This window comes from Salmo salar, chromosome ssa11 (assembly GCF_905237065.1).
Source record: "Salmo salar chromosome ssa11, Ssal_v3.1, whole genome shotgun sequence".
NCBI lineage: Eukaryota > Metazoa > Chordata > Actinopteri > Salmoniformes > Salmonidae > Salmo > Salmo salar.
This window is the reverse complement of record NC_059452.1, coordinates 64,989,492-65,011,473: the sequence shown is the minus strand read 5'-3', so window position 1 is coordinate 65,011,473 and position 21,982 is coordinate 64,989,492. Positions and strand designations below refer to the sequence as shown.

General features: G+C 42.7%; 2 protein-coding genes across 4 annotated transcripts in view; both read left to right on the top strand.

The window, feature by feature from the left end:
* Positions 1-3,600: 3,600 nt before the first annotated feature.
* Positions 3,601-5,000, top strand: cxl10 (C-X-C motif chemokine 10). 2 transcript variants are annotated; one of them, XM_014127947.2, is made up of 4 exons: positions 3,601-3,833; positions 4,063-4,180; positions 4,260-4,337; positions 4,409-4,990. In XM_014127947.2, the coding sequence occupies exons 1-4, from the start codon at positions 3,767-3,769 to the stop codon at positions 4,473-4,475; spliced, it is 330 nt and encodes a 109-aa protein (XP_013983422.1). In that variant the 5' UTR covers positions 3,601-3,766; the 3' UTR covers positions 4,476-4,990.
* Positions 5,001-18,978: 13,978 nt separating this feature from the next.
* Positions 18,979-21,982, top strand: part of LOC106562918 (zinc finger FYVE domain-containing protein 16) — a 58,069-nt gene continuing 55,065 nt past the window's right edge. For both annotated transcript variants that reach the window (XM_014128020.2, XM_014128019.2), the window contains exon 1: positions 18,979-18,999. The gene's annotated coding sequence lies outside the window, so the exon portion shown is untranslated. The remainder of the gene's footprint in view (positions 19,000-21,982) is intronic.

The window sequence follows — 21,982 nt, the reverse complement described above, 5'->3', positions numbered from 1 at the left end:
CTTAGGTCAGGTAGGATCACCACTTTATTTTAAAAATGTCAAATGTCATAATAATAGTAGAGAGAATGATTTATTTCAGCCTTTAATTCTTTCATCACATTCCCAGTGGGTCAGAAGTTTACATACACTCAATTAGTATTTACTAGCATTGCCTTTAAATTGTTTAACTTGGGTCAAATGTTTCAGGTAGCCTTCCACAAGCTTCCCACAATTAGTTGGGTGAATTTTGGCCAATTCCTCCTGACAGAGCTGGTGTAACTGAGTCAGGTTTGTAGGCCTCCTTGTTCGCACACGGTTTTTCAATTCTGCCCACAACTTTTCTATGGGATTGAGGTCAGGACTTTGTTATCCTTATCCCATTTTGCCACAACTTTGGAAGTATGCTTAGGGTCATTGTCCATTTGGAAGACCCATTTGCGACCAAGCTTTAACTACCTGACTGATATCTTGAGATGTTGCTTCAATATATCCACATAATTTTCCCTCCTCACGATGCCATCTATTTTGTGAAGAGCACCAGTTCCTCCTGCAGCCAAGCACCCCCATAATATGATGTTGCCACCCCCGTGCTTCACGGTTGGGATGGTGTTCTTTGGCTTGCAAGCATCCCCCTTTTTCCTCCAAACGTAACAATGGTCATTATGGCCAAACAGTTCTATTTTTGTTTCATCAGACCAGATGACAATTCTCCAAAAAGTACGATCTTTGTCCCCATGTGCAGTTGCAAACCGTAGTCTGGCTTTTTTATGGCGGTTTTGGAGCAGTGGCTTCTTCCTTGCTGAGCGGCCTTTCAGGTTATGTCGATATAGGACTTGTTTTACTGTGGATATAGATACTTTTGTACCGGTTTCCTCCAGCATCTTCACAAGGTCCTTTGCTGTTGTTCTTGGATTGATTTGCACTTTTCGCACCAAAGTACGCTCATCTCTAGCAGACAGAACGCGTCTTCTTCCTGAGCGGTATGACGGCTGCGTGGTCCCATGGTGTTTATACTTGCGTACTATTGTTTGTACAGATAAACGTGGTACCTTCAGGCATTTGTAAATTGCTCCTAAGGATGAACCAGATTTGTGGAGGTCTACAATTTTTGTTCTGAGGTTTTGGCTGATTTATTTTGATTTTCCCATGATGTCAAGCAAAAAGGCACTGATTTTGAAGGTAGGCCTTGAAATACATCCACAGGTACACCTCCAATTGACTCAAATTATGTCAATTAGCCTATCAGAAGCTTCTAAAGCCATGACATAATTTTCTGGAATTTTCCAAGCTGTTTAATGTCAACTTAGTGTATGTAAACTTCTGACCCACTGGAATTATGATACAGTGAATTATAAGTGAAATAATCTGTCTGTAAAGAATTGTTGTAAAAATGACTTGTGTCATGCACAAAGTAGATGTCCTAACCGACTTGCCAAAATATAGTTTGTTAGCAAGAAATTTGTAGAGGGGTTGAAAAACGATTTTTTATGAGTTTTAATGTATGTAAACTTCCGACTTCAACTGTAAAGGAGTGGCAGAAGTTAATGGTTCTCTGTAGAAAGACAGATGGCTTTAGAATGTGTTGGGTGGACGGGAGGAAGTCAGGATTGCTATAGGGTAAGCATATGGACATCTGTGGATAAGGCGAATGAGGGGATGAGGTCAGGTCAGATCCCCCGAAAGGAGAAATTCTGGTTTATTATCCTATTACCCTCTTCCTGTGGAACCATAAGATGTAAGGAGTGGAGAGAAGGAGGAGTGTCTAAAGTGGAGTATATATATTTGTAGTGGTGGAAAACATGTCTTTGTCTGAATACAGATGTGTCGACCCTTTGGGAAGAATTAAACTTGGTTAAGCTTCTCTAGTGTCCGTGAGTTATTTACTCTGAAAAATTTGAACCTAACAGTGTGAAGTGTGTAATTGCAATGTACTTCACCATTCCCAATTTGACCTTTTTAAATTTATTCTACCTGGATTTTAAATGAAGACACAAATTAAGCACGTTTCTGTGAAGTTTTTAAGTTAGTGCAAGCATTCAGTACCACTGTTTTTGATCAGCTCTTGACATTGCCCATAACAGCCATAGAAATGGTATGGATGAGACATAACCTTTTGAGAATTCTGTGGGGTGGGATTATGTAAAGATGTTTCAGTGGTGCAGTGTACAATCAAGATTGAGATGGCAATAATAGAACAAATATGTATTACTGAATCAAGTGCTCTGTCTGTGGTGTTAGGTTCTGAACAGAGTAAAACTCAAACCAAGTTTATTCACCCACTGGGTCATTCAGCTGCAAAGACAACATACAAGCACATATTTATATCTTCCGACAAGGCATAGTTATCTCCTTGTATGTCTAAGATAGACCTTATTCTCTGTTAGTCCGTAACACTGTAGGTTCCTCTTACTGGTATTGTCATGGCCCTGCCTAAATCTAGGACCCTCATAGGTGTGGAAATGTTTGTGTATGAGGACTATAATCGGATGGACTTCGGGGTGGGTCTCTGTGGCCCCCCTACCAGCAATGTCTTCTCTCTTCATCTGTTGACCTTATCTCGAGTTGAATTCCACATCCCTCATGGTCCTGATTCCTCAGCAACTGGTCTGTCTTATCAAGAACTGATACTAGACTGTTGCCCTTTGCCTCCCTCCTTAGGAACATTCATATTCAATAATAACATATTTGAACAGAATATCAACTTTGTGCACTTCCCCTTTCTCAATCAGTAACTTTCCACACATATAGTTCTGTCACACCCTGATCTGTTTCACCAGTCTTTGTGCATGTCTCCACCACCCTCCAGGTGTCACACATCTTCCTCCTTATCCTCAGTGTATTTATACCTGTGTTCTCTGTTTGTCGGTTGCCAGTTCGTCTGGTCTTGTCAGGTCTTACCAGCGTGTTTTCCTGTCTCCCTGCTTTCTCAAGTTTTGTTTCCTAGTTTCCTCGGTTCTGACCATTCTGCCTGCCCTGACCCCGAGCCTGCCTGCCATTCTGTACCTGCCAGCCGTTCTGTACCTGTCTGACTCTGACCCATTTACGAACTTCTGCCTGTCCTGTCCCCGAGCATGCCTGCTGTTCTGTACCTTATTGACGCTGCCCTGGATTATGGCCCTCTGCCTGCATTTGACCTGTCTTCTGCCTGCCTCCTGTTTGGGTCAATAAACATCTGTGACTCTACCTGTCTGCATCTGGGTCTTATCCTGAGTTCTGATAAGTTCCTCTTGACTCCTAACATTCCTTATACATGTAAAGTAATCAATAAGTTCTAGTATGGTAACATTAATAAATATATTTCAAGCCAGAATCCAACAGTGGTTTTCAAACCTCTCCTCTTGGACCCACAGATGTTTCACAATTGTATTGTAGCCCCAGGGCTTGATGACAAGTTGAATCACTTGTGCTAGAGCGGGGTAGTTCAAATATATGGAATGGCTGGGAGTCCCTGAGAAGAGGTTTGAAAACCCTAGCTCTGTGTAACCATGTTTTGCAGCATTGGGTTGAACATGTTTAGATTTGTTGTTGGCATAAACTGCTTCATCCCCTCTTTCTGACTGCTTCAATCAATGGAAATTAACTGAACAGCCACAGAGCTGACATTTTTTAAAGGGAAATGTTGCTATTGCTGGGGATTTCCCTGCAGGATGTGGAAGAAAACTGATTGTGGTACTATCCTGTCATTGTAGAGGTGATTATTTGTTCTTAAAATGGAAAGTGAAACCACTAGCCACTTATATAAATACATCTGACCTGCTCTCAGCAGTAGCACACACTTCAAACAAACATGAGGACAGCAACTTTGATCCTGCTTTGTGTCACAGTCTTCGGAGCTGGATTTGCTCAATTCCCTGGTAAGTAGAGGACATTTGTATATCTCACATGTTATTTTTCATGTGTTCATTGAATAAATTCTTACCATTATGTTATTTAATATGTACCATGGGCACATTTTTCAGTGTCGATATGGATAACTTGATAAGTGAATAGCATATTGAGATGTTGAAAGCTAGTAATAACAAATACCTTTAGTTTTTGTTGTAATAGGACTATATCTTATCTGTTGTTCTTTCAAATCAATAGGTGGAAGATCTGAGAAATGTCTATGCAGGGGAAAACTAATACAGTCTGTTAGGATAAAACGCATCCAGAAGTTAGAGGTGTACCCAAATTCTGTCTTCTGTGCAAAGACAGAAATTATGTGAGTATTACAAATAATTCTATTTACACTCAGATAGTATGGAAGTGAGACTAAAAATATATTTATATTTTCTTTGTAGTGCCACAATGAAGAATGGTAAGAAAAAATGTCTGAACCCAGAGGGCAAGTTAGGAAAAAGATTCCTGATGAGAAAAAGGTAAAATATTTTCCCATCAAACCTTTCCTCAATGTAACTCCTAAAGTAAAAGTTCCTTACTTGCATTTCAGACTGGAGGAGCAACAGAAGCCAAAAGGAGGACTGGGAAGGAAAAACAAAAATAATTCAAATCCCTGAGTTGGTACAGAATTAGAAAATAGATTAAAGCCTCACACCAGAAGTGTGTACTGGTCAAGTTGGAGACGGTCACTGCAGCCTGTCTGGGAGGGGAGGGGATTCCTTCCCGGAATACGTTCTGGACACTCATAGTACACAATGTGTCCATGCGTTCCATTCCCATGTAAACAGGAGAACGTCCAAGATGTTGTCACAGAGACTTACCTCAATGGTTCTCATGATTGTTTATGGACATTTGTTTTAAATGGGTACATGGCAGTGAATGTTTGTGTGGGTTATATCACTACTTTATTTATGTGTCTATGTTTAGGCTCACTTCAGAAAAGAATGTAGCACGTTCTTGCTCAGGGGCAATAGATTTGATACAAATCACTCATATCATAACAGCTGTTGTGTACTTGCATTTATCCTATAGATAGAAAGTTGTGTAGTTCTATACTGAACAGCAATATAAATGCAACATGTGAAGTTTTGGTCCCATGTTTCATGAACTGAAATAAAAGATTGTCAAAAATGTCCAAACGCACAAAAAGCTTATTTCTCTCAAATTTTGTGCAAACATTTTTCATCCCTGTTAGTGAGCATTTATCCTTTTCCATGATAATCCATCCACCAGACAGGTGTGACATATCAAGAAGCTGATTAAACAGCAGGAAATAGGAAATAACTAAGCACAAACTGTGTGTGGTGGTGATGGAAAACTTAACTCCTAATTTGGGGGAGATTATTTTGTTAATGAGGGAAATCTGTGATTAAACAGCACGATCATTACACAGGTGCACCTTGTGCTAAGAACAATAAAAGGCCACTCTAAAATGAGCAGTTTTATCACAACGCCACAGATCTCTCAATTTTGAGGGAGCATGCAATTGGCATGCTGACTGCAGGAAAGGCCACCAGAGCTGTTGCCAGAATATTTCATGTTAATTTCTCTACCGTAAGCCACCTCAAATCATTTTAGAGAATTTGAAAGTACGTCCAATCGGCCTCACAACTGTAGACCACGTGTAACCATGCCAGCCCAGGACCTCCACATCCGGCTTTTTCACCTGTGGGATGGTCTGAGACGAGCCACCATTACAGCTGATAAAACTGTGGGTTTGCACAACCTAAGAATTTCTGCACCAAACTACCGACTTCAGTGGGCAAATGCTCACCTTCGATGGCCACTTCGTGGATGAATCCCAGTTTCAACTACCAGGCGTTGTGTGGGCTAGCATTTTGCTGATGTCAACATTGTGAACAGAGTGCCCCATGGTGGCGGTGGGATTATGGTATGGGCAGGCACAAGTTACAGAAAATGAACGCACAGAGATACCGTGACGAGATCCTGAGGCTCATTGTGGTACCATTCATCTGCCGCCATCACCTCATGTTTCAGCATGATAATGCACGGCCCCATGTTGCAAAGATCTGTACACAATTCTTGGAAGCTGAAAATGTTCCAGTTCTTCAATGGCCTGCATACTCACCAGACATGTCACCCATTGAGCATGTTTTGGATGCTCTGGATTGACGTTTACGCAGCCATTTTCCAGTTCCCGCCAATATCGAGCAACTTTGCACGGCCATTGAAGATGAGTGGGACAACATTCCACGGGCCACAATCAACAGCCTGATTCAATCAAGTGACTCATTTTTTGATCTACTGATACATAATTATTATGAAGAAAACCTTCTCATTAATCTACTTGTTTAAACTGCTGTTGAAGTTGGATTTGTCATCAACTCTGTACATGTTACACGCACCACCACAATAACGCACAGAGGATTTTCTTAAAGTATAACACTGTTTTCCAAAGTGTGATTGTTATTAGTACAACAGTTATCAGTACTCTGAATGCAACTGTTTTAGGCATAGTGTAGTCTAGATCATAAACAGGAAATAACTAAGCACAAACTGTGTGTGGTGGTGATGGGAAACTTGACTCCTAACTTGGGAGAGTTTATTTTGTCAACAAGGGAAATCTGTGACCCTGTGGGACAGACGGTCCTCGGTCACATCCTCAGGTCAGAATATATCACACTTCCTCATTGGATTAGAGGAAAGAAAGCACTCCAAATCTTGACTTGAAAATACATTTTCCTCTTGTCTGACACAATTCTAAAATCATGAACCTTCAAGGATGGTCTCAGTGTTATTACCCCCTCTGGGAAATTCCCAGGTGTCCCCATTGGTAATATCATAGAGGAAAAATATATATATATACAAATATGGGGACTGAACATCACCCCCAAGTCTGCTGAGAGGGCCCCTAGATCAGTTGTTCTTAAACATGTATGAGAGGGACAGATGAGAGGGATATAGCACAGAAAATGAGTGCAAGACCAGGGATCGAACCGCTGCTTTCAGAGGCATATGAAGTCTGGGGGCGGCAGCACTAGACCAGCCACTGGCTAGGCATGAATCATGTTGGACAGAAAAACAGTAGTAACTTTCTCCCACCACACATTCTTACTCTCAGACATGAGATTTCTAAGAAATGGGAAATGCTTCTATAACAAAAGCAAAACCGGCCTGGCAGGCTCCCTGGGAATCCCCATAGTTTTTGGCTGTACATCCATAGATTAGGGCTTAATTTTTTTAAATTGACTAATTTACTTCTATGATCTGTCACTCTGTAAAATCTTTGAAATTGTTGCATGTTGAATTTATATTTTTATTCAGTGTTAATCACTAGTAATGCAACTAGTAATGTTAGTAAATGTTGTTATTTGTCATGGATTGTAAGCTGGTTGATGTTTGCCATTGAATGAATATTTATTGAGCTCTTTTTCTAAAAGTGCACCAGGCCTATTAAAACAATGTTGTCAAAATACTATGGCACTTTTACATTTGAAAGTTATCACTTTCTAGATGTTTTTTTTTTCTTGAAATTAATGCACATTTAATGTGTTTGTACATATCATTTTGTGGAAATAAATAATGAATGCACATATAATGTGTTTGTACATGTCATTTTGTGGACAATAGATATGGTCATTCTATTATATTATATCTGATAATTGAATGGAGTAATGGTATGACTCTACCCCCAGTAGTAACGTTAAAGGACATTTCCGCCCCTTTATAACCAGTTATTATGCTGTTAGTATACAGTGTCTTCAGAAAGTGTCACGTCCTGACCAGTATAGGGGTTATTTGTTATTGTAGTTTGGTCAGGATGAGGCAGAGGGTATTTGTTTTATGTGGTTCGGGTGGTGGTTTGTTTAGAAGGGTGTTTGATTTATTATTTCCGGGTTATGTTCTTTCTAGTTTAGTAATTTCTATGTTAGGTAATTGGGTGTTGGACTCTCAATTGAAGGCAGGTGTTTGTAGTTGCCTTTGATTGAGAGTCCTATATATAGGGATGTGTTTTGTTTGTTAATTGTGGGTAGTTGTCTTTAGCACTGCTGTTATGTGTATAGCCTGCTAAACTGTTTCCTGTCTTGGTTTATTGTTTTTCCGTGTTCACAGTCTTTATTTAAAATAAATATAATGATGAGCACGCAACCCGCTGCGCCTTGGTCCTCTCTACCCAACGACAGCCATTACAGAACTACCCACCAAAAATGAACCAAGCAGCGGAGAAAGGAGCAAAGGGAATTACGGGTGGACTATAGGGAGCAGCACCTGGAGTGGAGGAAGCAACGCGCTCGGGAGGAGATGGCATCCTGGTCGCTGGAGGTATTGGAGTCTAGAATTGACTGGACATGGGAACAATTATTGGACCACTGTGATAACCTGCCTGGGAGGCAGGTAGAGCACGAGAGACAGCCCCAATAAAAAAAAGGGGGGGGGCGGGGCACACGGGTAGTTTGGCTGGGCGAGGATTAAGTCCCAAGCCAAATCCCCGTGTTTTTTCCAAACGACCATTGACTGGACAGGTCCCGTGCTTTGGGGTGATGGGTGCTGTGACGAGGCCGGGTATTTTCAGGCCGGTACGCGCAGTACCAGCGCCCCGCATGTGCCAGGGGAAAGTGGGCATCCAGCCAGTAGGGGTGGTACCTCCACTACCAGCCCCATGCATTAGGCTTCCAGTGCGTCAGACCAGGCCCGAGTGTCCGGCAACAGTGCCTCGTCCAGAGTGTCCGGCAACAGTGCCTCGTCCAGAGTGTCCGGCAACAGTGCCTCGTCCAGAGTGTCCGGCAACAGTGCCTCGTCCAGAGTGTCCGGCAACAGTGCCTCGTCCAGAGTGTCCGGCAACAGTGCCTCGTCCAGAGTGTCCGGCAACAGTGCCTCGTCCAGAGTGTCCGGAACCAGGGGAGACGGCCCACTGTCCGGAGCCGCCAGAGCCGCCCGCCAGTCCAGAGCCGCCCGCCAGTCCGGAGCCGCCAGAGCCGCCCGCCAGTCTGGAGCCGCCCGCCAGTCCGGAGCCGCCAGAGCCGCCCGCCAGTCCGGAGCAGCCCGCCAGTCCGGAGCCGCCCGTCAGTCTGGAGCCGCCAGGGCCGCCCACTAGTCTGGAGTCGCCCGCCAGCCGGGCGCAGCCAGGGGTCGCCACCTAAGTGGGCTAAGCCAAGGGTGGAGCGGGGTCCACGTCCCGCACCTGAGCCACCTCCAGTATAGTTGGGTTGGGGAGGGGGGGGGTGTAGCACAGGTGCCGTCGTTGACGGCAGCCACCCTCCCTTCCCTTCCTTTAGTTTGGGGTTTATTTTTTTATTTTTTTGTTGAGGTGCATCAGGGGTCTGCACCTTTGGGGGGGGTACTGTCACGTCCTGACCAGTATAGGGGTTATTTGTTATTGTAGTTTGGTCAGGATGTGGCAGAGGGTATTTGTTTTATGTGGTTCAGGGTGGTGGTTTGTTTAGAAGGGTGTTTGATTTATTATTTCCGGGGTTTGGGTTATGTTCTATGTTTTTGTATTTCTGTTCTTTCTAGTTTAGTAATTTCTATGTTAGGTAATTGGGTGTTGGACTCTCAATTGAAGGCAGGTGTTTGTAGTTGCCTTTGAGAGTCCTATATATACACACAGGGATGTGTTTTGTTTGTTAATTGTAGGTAGTTGTCTTTAGCACTGCTGTTATGTGTATAGCCTGCTAAACTGTTTCCTGTCGTCGTTTTTTGGTTTATTGTTTTTCCGTGTTCACAGTCTTTATTTAAAATAAATATAATGATGAGCACGCAACCCGCTGCGCCTTGGTCCTCTCTACCCAACGACAGCCGGTACAGAAAGTATTCAAGCCTGAATTTAAAATGGATTAAATATAGATTGTGTGTAGGCCAGTGGCAAAACAATACCCCATAATGTCAAATTGTAATTATGTTTTTCAACATGTTTACAAATTAATACAAAATGAAAAGCTGTAATGTCTTGAGTAAATAAGTATTCAACCCCATTGTTAAGGCAAGCCTAAATGCTGAACAAGTCACATAATAAATTGCATGGACGCACTCTGTGTGCAATAACAGTGTTTAACATGATTTTATAATGACTACATCCTCTCTGTACCCCACACAGAATAATCTGAAAGGTCCCTCAGTTGAGCAGTGAATTTCAAACAAAGATTCAACCACATAGGCCAAGGAGGTTTTCCCGTGCCTCGCAAAGAAGGACAAAAACAAAGCAGACATTGAATATCCCTTTGAGCATGGTGAAGTTATTAATTACATTTTGGATGGTGTATCAATACACCCAGTCACAACAAAAGATACAGGCATCCTTCTTAACTCAGTTGCTGGAGAGGAAGGAAACCAATCAGGGATTTCACCACGAGGCCAATGGGGACTTTAAAAGAGTTAGTGTTTAAATGAATACCAAAAAGCTTTTTGTTTTCATGAATTTTCACAATATAGCCAATTTTGACATTGCAACTCGCCTATCTAGCGGAAATCGCCTAGTGCTGCCTCCAGGACACAACCCATGCCAATAAATGTCAGCCTGATAAGTAAACACAACATGGTGTAATTGCAGACCGCAATCCGGGCAGTTTCTTGATGTAGGAGTTCCATGATATCAGGAACCACCCATTGGTGCCTGCCATTGGTTTGTCCATTGAGACCTGCAGTTCCTGCACTGACCCACGGTGTTTATATCGAGCTGACTTCCGGATTTATGATGCCAAAAAAGCGCTCATTTTAAAGGAATGCTTTATCTATGACAGGAATTTATTTCTTTTAATATTTTGCATGACTGTCTATTTACCAGAATTAGCATTTTGTACCGCTATGAAACAGCACTAATAAACTTAACATTTACTCTTGTCAAACACCTCAAAAATGGTATTACGTAGCCTACAACAAACATATTACACTGTAAAGAGTCAATTACACAGTTAACGTACATAAAGTTTATTGAATGACCATTCAACTTTGAAAACATTACAGTCTAACACTGGCAAAACAAAACAAAAATGACTGTGGTAGATCGTGTGAATTTCTGGCAGTGAGAGGCTATAACTCTGGTGCCTTCAACCATCTTCAGCTAGAAACCTCACAATGTTAAAACAATCTCTACTGTATATAAATATATAGAAGAATTATAAGCACTAGTTATGACTAGATAAGGCTGAGATTCGTTCTGACATGGGGAGCAGGAAAATGTCTTCACCTCCCTGGCATGGTACATTATTAGCTCTCTGTACACAGACCTCTCCAGTATCATCAGAAACAATTAACAGACACATTATAATAATCATAATAACACATTTTATTTTAAGTGCTTTTCAAGACATTCAAAGTCACTTAACAACCAAAGTCGCAGCCAACTTTATTGTTCCAGTCAAATCATGTCAAACTGTATTACAATCTTTCAGTCTTTCAGTTCACACAGAGGCCTCACTTAGTGCTTGGATCAATATCCTCTCCTCATGGAGAGAGGGAGTATGAGAGGAAGAGAAGGAGAGGAAGAGAGCTGGGACTTTTCTGGTTTGGGCAAAAGTCTGTCCTCCGTCCTCTCTCCTCCATGATCCGGAAAACAATAAGTGATCCAGTGGTCGAGAAGTGTGTCAAGTAGGCAAATGGTCCTATCCTCCTCGATAACCTCCTTTTGGCAGGAAGCACAACACAGTAAGTAAAATAGCATTGAAAAAAACGTATTTTCCAGACGTTGATGTCAGGTGCATTTTAGGTGCTGAAAGTTGAAAATATGTATTTTATGGACGTCAAAAATATGCCATTTGCAAACGTTGAAAAAACGATGTTTTTGGTCATGTAGTGATACCGGAGTTCTGATGCTGTTTTCAAAGCAGTACCGATCCGACACAAGTACCGTTGCTCGTTTCAAAGTAACATTATCACGTGATAAATGATTTCCTTAGCTTCGTTTGATAACGTGGTTTTTCAAACAGTGTGTTGCAAAATGTGTAGTGTGTTGCAAAATAAGAGATCCCACTGATTACGCTGTGGTTCCGGTGATCCTTTGATTCCAAGTTGCTTTCAAACACCAACCCCTGCACAGCCTACCCGCACTGTATCTGCAAACTGTTGGCTAGAGTGCATATGCCAAGACAAGAGTAGGCACATTTGCTATTTAACACAACAGTCTGACAAAACTATCGGTAGAGTTGAAAATACGATGGATATACATTGAACTTTAGATTTTTATTTGCTACATGAAAACCTAAACAAAAAATAAAATGTGTGTACTACGTCATCACGCAATGATTTTTATCGGCAACAAGTGAGTTCGGTGGAAACACACCAATGTTGGGAAAATGTGCACATTTTCATTATGCATATTTTAGAAAATTCGCTTGATAATCTGTCGCCAATTGGATAAAAACCTAGCTACTGATTCTTAGTTTATGTTCCACCTCTGAAGAATAACGAAGGGTGTGGGAATTTCAAAGTGGAGTTGATAAAGGTCAATAAAAATTTGCTAGCTAGCATGCTATCCCTAGCTATAGTATTCACCCCCTTGGCGTTTTTCCTATTTTGTTGCATTACAACCTGTAATTTAAATGGATTTTTATTTGAATTTCATGTAATGGACATACACAAAATAGTCCAAATTGGTGAAGTTAAATGAAAAAAAATTACTTGTTTCAAAACATTTAAATAAAAAAAATAAACGGAAAGTGGTGCGTGCATATGCATTCCCCCCCTTTGCTAGGAAGCCCCTAAATAAGATCTGGTGCAACCAATTACCTTCAGAAGTCACATAGTTAGTTAAATAAAGTCCACCTGTGTGCAATCTAACATGATCTCAGTACATATACACCTGTTCTGAAAGGCCCCAGAGTCTGCAACACCACTAAGCAAGGGGCACCACCAAGCAAGCGGCACCATGAAGACCAAGGAGCTCTCCAAACAGGTCAGGGACAAAGTTGTGGAGAAGTAGAGATCAGGGTTGGGTTATAAAAAATATCAGAAACTTTGAACATCCCACAGAGCACCATTAAATCCATTATTAAAAAATAGAAAGAATATGGCACCACAAACCTGCCAAGAGAGGGCCGCCCACCAAAACTCACGGACCAGGCAAGGAGGGTATTAATCAGAGAGGCAACAAAGAGACCAAAGATAACCCTGAAGGAGCTGCAAAGCTCCACAGCGGAGATTGGACTATCTGTCCATAGGACCACTTTAAGCCGTACACTCCACAGAGCTGGGCTTTACGGAAGAGTGTCCAGAAAAAAAGCAAACATGTTTGGTGTTCACCAAAAGGCATGTGGGAGACTCCCCAAACATATGGAAGAAGGTACTCTGGTCAGATGAGACTAAAATGTAGCTTTTTGGCCATCTAGGAAAACGCTATGTCTGGCGCAAACACAACACCTCTCATCACCCCGAGAACACCATCCCCACAGTGAAGCATGGTGGTGGCAGCATCATGCTGTGGAGATGTTTTTCCATCGGCAGCAACTGGGAAACTGGTCAGATTTGAAGGAATGATGGATGGTGCTAAATACAGGGAAATTCTTAAGGGAAACCTGTTTCAGTCTTCCAGAGATTTGAGACTGGGATGGAGGATCACCTTCAAGCCGGACAATAAGCACCCAGCATACTGCTGCAGCAACACTTAAGTGGTTTAAGTGCAAACATTTAAATGTCTTGGAATGGCCTAGTCAAAGCCCAGACCTCAATCCAAATGAGAATCTGTAGTATGACTTAAAGATTGCTGTACACCAGTGGAACCCATCCAACTTGAAGGAGCTGGAGCAGTTTTGCCTTGAAGAATGGGCAAAAATCCCAGTGGCTAGATGTGCCAAGCTAATAGAGACATACTCCAAGAGACATGCAGCTGTAATTGCTGCAAAAGGGTGGCTCTACAAAGTATTGACTTCGGGGGTGTGAATAGTTATGCACGCTCAAGTTCATTTTGTTTTGTCTTATTTTGTCCGGTTGGTGGGTGTAGCTGGTGTATAAAGTCAGGCGCAGGAGAGCAGAGATGAGTGAAACAACGCACTTTACTCGACAGCACAAAGTAAACAATTTACAAAGTGCAAAAAGAACGGTTGCCAGAAAGCATGGGTGATAAACAGCGGTACAAACAAGCCAGAACATACCGACCTGAACAAATAACAATTACACACAAAGACATGGGGGAAACAGAGGGTTAAATACATGACCAGTAATTGGGAAATGAAAACCAGGTGTGTGGGAAAACGAGACAAAACAAATGGAAAATTACAAATGGATCAGCGATGGCTAGAAGACCGGTGATGTCGACCGCCGAACACCACCCGAACAAGGAGAGGCATCAACTTCGGCCGAAGTCGTGACATATTTCTTGTTTGTTTCACGATAAAAAATATTTTGCCAAAGTGGTAGGCATGTTGTGAAAATCAAACAATACAAACCACCCAAAAATCCATTTTAATTCCAGGTTGTAAGGCAACAAAATAGGAAAATGCCAAGGGGGGTGAATACTTTCGCAGGCCACTGTATGACTGTGTTGACAGATATATCTACTGTAAATCACATCCAGATATGCTACTTATTTAACTTTTTAACACGCACAGAAATAAACCACATCCATGTTCTCCGTTTGGTAGGTATTTCCATTATTAAACATGCAATGAACTACGCGGAGGGAAAAATACACTGCCTTCAGCACCAAGGACAAAAAACACAAGAAAGAGAGAGAGCTCAACATTACATTTAAACTACTCAATCAGTGTGAGGAGTGAAGTCTCTGATGGGCATTGACAAGAGCAGTGAAGTCAGGTATAGTTTCTGACATCGCTATGCGCAGGATTGCTGAGAGGTGAGAGTCTGTGCCTTGACTTGTTATATTTCATCACTGAAAATGTCTGTTCACATACATAGGTTGACCCAAATAGTACAAACATCTTCTGAGCATGGCTCCTAATCTTTGGAAAGTTTTGTTCATTGAGAGATGTATAGAAACTCATCAGTGACATTGGAGAACTATTCAAAACAATCACTGCATCAGACTGAAGATCGATAAGCTCAAGTTGCAGGTCAGTGGGAGCGTTATCCACATTGAAGGTGAAAGGAAAGGAAACCAACAGCATATCATTTTCCAACACTTTGAAATCCTCAAAATGACGAGAAAACTCACCGCTCAAAACTCACCATACTTCTCCCGCTGGTCATCTGATAGGGAACAGACTAGTAGTGTCGGAAGGTGGGTGAGATTGTTGGCTTCTACTTGTCGGGTCAGGAGGAGTACTTTTCCCTTGAAGGCTTTGACAAGGCTGTACATCTAATGTGCAAAAAGGCCCTTCCCTTGTAGTTTGGAATTTAGTTCATTCATGAGGGCCATGATGTCCATAGGGAAGGCAAAATCAGCCAACCATTATTTATCTTGCAGTTGAGGGAAATCCACATATTTTCCATTTATTTGCAAAAACTCAGCAATCTCCGGCTTCAGGTCCCACGCCTTTTTAAACACCAAACTCAGCCATCTCACATTTGTGTGGTAGGGGAGATCTGCATGACCCGACTCTGTCTCTTCCAACAGTGAGACAAACTGCCTGTGGTTTAATGATTTTGCTCTTATGAAGTTTACCACTTCAGTGACTGTATCCACAACATGGCTATTTTCAGAACACATTTACAGAGCACCTCCTGATGAATAATACAACGCAGGAAAATAATTTTCTGATCTGGGTTCAGCTCCGCTACTTGATCTTGTATCTATTTCAAAAGGCAAATGTTTTTTCCTGTCAAGGTTGGGCACCCATCAGTGGTCACACTGGATAACTTTTCAAAACTCAGTCCCAGCTTTGTTGTCAGCACATTCAACTATGTAAAGAAAAAAGTATTTAATAAGATTATTTCTTTCATTCAGATCTAGGATATGTTGTTTAAGTGTTCCCTTTATTTTTTTGAGCAGTATATATGTCTCCTGATCCCTCCTGTCTCAGCCTCCAGTATTTATGCTGCAGTAGTTTATGTGTCGGGGGGCTAGGGTCAGTCTGTTACATCTGGAGTATTTCTCGTCTTATCCGGTGTCCTGTGTGAATTTAAATATGCTCTCTCTAATTCTCTCTTTCTTTCTCTCGGAGGACCTGAGCCCTAGGACCATGCCTCAGGACTACCTGGCATGATGACTCCTTGCTGTCCCCAGTCCACCTGGCCGTGCTGCTGCTCCAGTTTCAACTGTTCTGCCTGCGGCTATGGAACCCTGACCTGTTCACCGGATGTGCTTGTTGCACCCTCGACAACTACTATGATTATTATTATTTGACCATGTTGGTCATTTATGAACATTTTAACATCTTGACCATGTTCTGTTATAATATCCACCCGGCACAGCCAGAAGAGGACTGGCCACCCCTCATAGCCTGGTTCCTCTCTAGGTTTCTTCCTAGGTTTTTGGCCTTTCTAGGGAGTTTTTCCTAGGGAGTTTTTCCTAGCCACCGTGCTTCTTTCACATGCATTGCTTGCTGTTTGGGGTTTTAGGCTGGGTTTCTGTACAGCACTTTGAGATATCAGCTGATGTACGAAGGGCTATATAAATACATTTGATTTGATTTGATATGTGCCTTCAAAATAAATGTCCCACAAGCGGTGGGAGTTAAATCATTACACAAAGGCGAGTATTCATTGGGATTTTAATTTGAATAACAAATACATTTTAAAAAACTTTACCTTCGCAAATTCTTTATGTGATCTGAGCATGATTCCGCGGACCGTATTGAATCAGGTCGGGGGCCGCATACGGCCCCCAGGCCGGCCTTTGCACAGGCATGTTCTAGACGATTCTGTGCTTCCAACTTTGTGGCAACAGTTTAGGGAAAGCCTTTTCCGGTTTCAGCATGACAATGCCCCAGTGCACAAAGCAAGGTCCATACAGAAATGGTTTGTCGAGATCGGTGTGGAAGAACTTGACTTGCCTGCACAGAGCAGTGACTTCAACCCCATCAAACACCTTTGGGATGAATTGGAATGCCGACTGCGAACAAGGCCTAATCGCCCAACATCACGTATGCTCGTGGCTGAATGGAAGCAAGTCCCTGCAGCAATGTTTCAACATCTAGTGGAAAGCATTCCCAGAAGAGTGGAGGCTGTTATAGCAGCAAAGGGTGGCGACCAACTCCATATTAATACCCATGATTTTCTGTCCTTGTTTTTGAAAGATTTATTTCTTTTGTCCATTAAAATAACATCAAATTGATCAAAAATACAGTGTAGACATTGTTAATGTTGTAAATGACTATTGTAGCTGGAAACGTCTGATGTTTACTGGAATATCTACATAGGCGTACAGAGGCCCATTAACAGCAACCATCACTCCTGTGTTCCAATGGCACGTTGTGTTAGCTAATCCAAGTTTATAATTTTAAAATGCTAATTGGTCATTAAAAAAACCTTTTGCAATTATGTTAGCACAGCTGAAAACTGTTGTTCTGATTAAAGAAGCAATAAAACTGGTCTTCTTTAGACTAGTTGAGTATCTGGAGCATCAGCATTTGTGGGTTTGATTACAGGCTCAAAATGGCCAGAAACAAAGATCTTTCTTCCGAAACTCGTCAGTCCCTTTTTGTTCTGAGAAATGAAGGCTATTCCATGCGAGAAATTGCCAAGAAACTGAAGATCTCATACAACGCTGTATAATACTCCCTTCACAGAACAGCGCAAACTGTCTCTAACCAGAATAGAAAGAGGAGTGGGAGGCCCCAGTGCACAACTGAGCAAGATGACAAGTACATTAGAGTGTCTAGTTTGAGAAACAGACGGCTCACAAGTCCTCAACTGGCAGCTTCATTAAATAGTACCCGCAAAACACCAGTCTCAACGTCAACAGTGAGAGGCGACTCCGGGAAGCAGGCCTTCTTTCAAAAACAAGGACATTTCTAAGTGACCCCAAACTTTTGAACGGTAGTGTAAATATTCACACAACTTTGATCAATTTCCTTTGATCATCCTTGAGATATCGCTACAACTTGACTGGAGTCCACCTGTGGCCAAGTCAATTGTTTGGACATGATTTAGAAAGAAACACACATGTCTATATAAGGTCCCACTGTTGACAGTGCATGTCAGAGCAGAAACTATACTGAACAAAAATAAACACAATTTCAAAGATTTTACTGAGTTCATAGAAGGAAATTCAGCCCTAATCTATGGATTTTACAAGACTGTTCAGGGGCACAGCCATGGTTGGGCCTGGAAGGGCATGGGTCCACCCACTTGGGAGCCAGTCCCAGCTAATCAGAATGAGTTTTTCCCCCAAAAAGTGCTTTATTAAAGGCAGAAATACTCCACAGCACCCCCCTCCCACACCTCAGATGATCCCGCAGGTGATGAAGCCAGGCTGGCGTGGTTAAATGGTCTGCTGTTTAATCTGTTTTTTGATATGCCACACCTGTCAGGTGGATGGGTTATTTTGGCAAATGAGAAATGCTCACTAACAAGGATGAAAACAAATGTGTGCACAGAATGTGAGAGAAATAAGCTTTTTGTGCGTTATGGACATTTTCTGGTATCTTCTAGTTCAGCCCATGAAAAAATGGAACCAACACTTTACATGTTTATATACCATCAAGTCCAAGGAAAAGTCCATAGCTCTCCGAGATAGAATTGTGACAAGGCATATACAGTGCTGTGAAAAAGTATTTGCCACCTGTCTGATTTTTATATTTTAGCATATTTTTGATCACGAATAAAACAATTTCTGTAGTGTTGAAAGTTTTTGAGCACAGTGGTCTCCTTCATTGGGAAATTGAAAAAAATATGGAACTACCCAGCTCTCTGCCTAGAGCTGGCCATCCGACCAAACTGAGCAACCAGACAAGAAGGACCTTGGTCAGGGTGGTGACCAATAACCCAATGACAGAACTTGGCTGAGACCTGCCAGAAGGACAACAGGCTCTACAGCACTTCACCAAACTGCGCTTTATGGGAGAGTGGCCGGACAGAAGCCACTCCTTAGAAGAAGGCACATGACAGCACCAAAGGAGGCAGCAGAGGCAAGAACGGCTTATAATAATGGCTGGAACGGAGCAAATGGAATGCCATCAAACACCTGAAAACCATGTGTTTGATGTATTTCAGCCCATTCCACTAATTCCGGTCCTGTCACTACCATGAGTCGTTCTCCCCAAATAAGGTGCAACCAACCTCCTCTGGACAGCACACCTGGAGTTGATGAAGTCCCATCTATGTCAATATGCCTTGTCTATTGCTGTTTTGGTAAGTCATATTTGTCTTATTTCACTGTAGAGCCTCCAGCCCTGCTCAATATGCCTTAGCTAGCCCTCATGTTCCACCCCCCACACATGCGGCGACCGCACCTGGCTTAAATGGTGCCTCTAGAGACAAAACCTCTCTCATCGTCACTCAATGTCTAGAATTACCTCCACTGTACTCACATCCTACCATACCCTTGTATGTACATTATGCCTTGAATCTATGTTTCCGCGCCCAGAAACCTGCTCCTTTTACTCTCTTTTCCGAGCGCACTAGACGACCAGTTATTTTAGCCTTTAGCCGTACTCTTATCCTACTCCTTCTTTGTTCCTCTGGTGATGTAGACATTAACCCTTTTCCCCCAGCATCACTCCCATTCCCCAGGCGCTCTCATTTGTTGACTTCTGTAACCGTAAAAGCATTGGTTTCATGCATGTTAACATTAGAAGCCTCCTCCCTAAGTTTGTTTTATTCACTGCTTTAGCACACTCCACCAACCTGGATGTCCTATCCGTGTCTGAATCCTGCCTTAGAAAGGCTACCAAAAATCCTGAAATTTCCATCCCTAACTATAACATTTTCCGGCAAGATAGAACTGCCAAAGGGGGCAGAGTTGCAATCTACTGCAGAGATGGCCTGCATAGTTCTGTCATACTATCCAGGTCTGTGCCCAAACAACTCGAGCTTCTACTTTAAAAAAAATCCACCTTTCCATAAACAAATCTCTCACCGTTGCCGCTTGCTATAGACCCCCTCAGCCCCCAGTTGTGCCCTGGACACCATATGTGAATTGATCGCCCCCCATCTATCTTCAGAGCTCGTGCTGTTAGGTGACCTAAACTGGGACATACTTAACACCTCGACGGTCCTACAATCTAAGCTAGATGCCCTCAATCTCACACAAATTATCAAGGAACCTACCAGGTACAACCCTAAATCCATAACCATGGGCACCCTCTTAGATATCATCCTGACCAACCTGCCCTCTAAATACACCTCTGCTGTTTTCAACCAGGATCTCAGCAATCACTGCCTTATTGCCTGCATGCATACTGGGTCCGCGGTCAAACAACCCCCCCTCATCACTGTCAAATGCTCCCTATAACACTTCCGCAAGCAGGCCTTTCTAGTCGACCTGGCCCGGGTATCCTGGAAGGATATTGACCTCATCCCGTCAGTAGAGGATGCCTGGATGCTCTTCAAAAGTGCTTTCCTCTCCATTTTAAATAAGCTTGCCCCATTCTACAAATGTAGAACTAAGAACAGATATAGCCCTTGGTTCACCCCAGACTTGACTGCCCTTGACCAGCACAAAAACACCCTGTGGTGTTCTGCATTAGCATCGAATAGCCACCGCGATATGCAACTTTTCAGGGAAGTCATGAACCAATATACTCAGTTAGTTAGGAAAGCTAAGCCTAGCTTTTTCAAAACAGAAATTTTCTTCCTGTAGCACTAATTCCAAAAGGTTTTGGGACACTAAAGTCCATGGAGAATAAGAGCACCTCCTCCCAGCTGCCCACTGCACTGAGGATAGGAAACACTGTCACCACCGATAAATCTACGATAATCGATCATTTCAATAACACTCCTTCCGTGGCCTCCAAATGCTTTTAAATGCTAGTAAAACTAAGTCAAATCAAACGTATTTATATAGCCCTTCATAGATCAGCTGATATCTCAAAGTGCTGTACAGAAACCCAGCCTAAAACCACAAACAGCAAGCAATGCAGGTGTAGAAGCACGGTGGCTAGGAAAAACTCCCTAGAAAGACCAGAACCTAGGAAGAAACCTAGAGAGGAACCAGGCTATGAGGGCTGGCCAGTCCTCTTCTGGCTGTGCCGGGTGGAGATTATAACAGAACATGGCCAAGATGTTCAAATGTTCATAAATGACCAGCATGGTCAAATAATAATAATCACAGTAGTTATCGAGGGTGCAGCCGGTCATTGAGAGTATCTCTACTGCTTCTGCTGTCTCTAGAGAGTTGAAAACAGCAGGTCTGGGACAGGTAGCACGTCTGGTGAACAGGTCAGGGTTCCATAGCTGCAGGCAAAACAGTTGAAACTGGAGCAGCAGCACGGCCAGATGGACTGGGGACAGCAAGGAGTCATCAGGCCAGATAGTCCTGAGGCATGGTCCTAGGGCTCAGGAGAATTTTGGCCATAAAGTCAGTCTTGTCCAAAACGACATTTGGAACTGAGTGCATCACGACAAGTATGGATTACTTACATGCCCACTTTTGCCAATGATGTACAATTGCCCAGAGACAACAAGATGTGGTCTACCCGCAGCTGCCATGTGTTGTGGACATGTTGTCAATCTGCAATGCACGATCACTTGCTTGGCATAGGAGTGCAAATGGGCTTCCATAAAGTTGGTGCAAACTTCTACTGCATTCGATAATATTGCGCAAGATGGCAAGGAATGAATTACATACAACAAACGTACAACATGATGGCTATGACTGGTGTGTGGGGAGTAGCAAGCTAGCTATGATACTGTGATGTAACTAGCTAAATCCATAGCCTCTCCCTAATATGTAATGTCATAGAGAGGAATATTTGGTTTGATAGGATGTAACATTAGCCAGCTTGCTGTGGATAATGTTTAAACTCAAACTGGCTAGCTAGATCCCTGCTAACTGAAGTTAGCTAGCTAGCCAATTCATATAAACACCATCCCCACCGTCAAACATGGAGGTGGAAACATTATGCTTTGGGGGTGTTTTTCTGCTAAGGGGACAGGACAACTTCACCGCATCAAAGGGACGATGGACAGGGCCATGTACCGTCAAATCTTGGGTGAGAACCTCCTTCCCTCAGCCAGGGCATTGAAAATGGGTCGTGGATGGGTATTCCAGCATGACAATGACCCAAAACACACGGCCAAGGCAACAAAGGAGTGGCTCAAGAAGAAGCACATTAAGGTCCTGGAGTGGCCTAGCCAGTCTCTAGACCTTAATCCCATAGAAAATCTGTGGAGG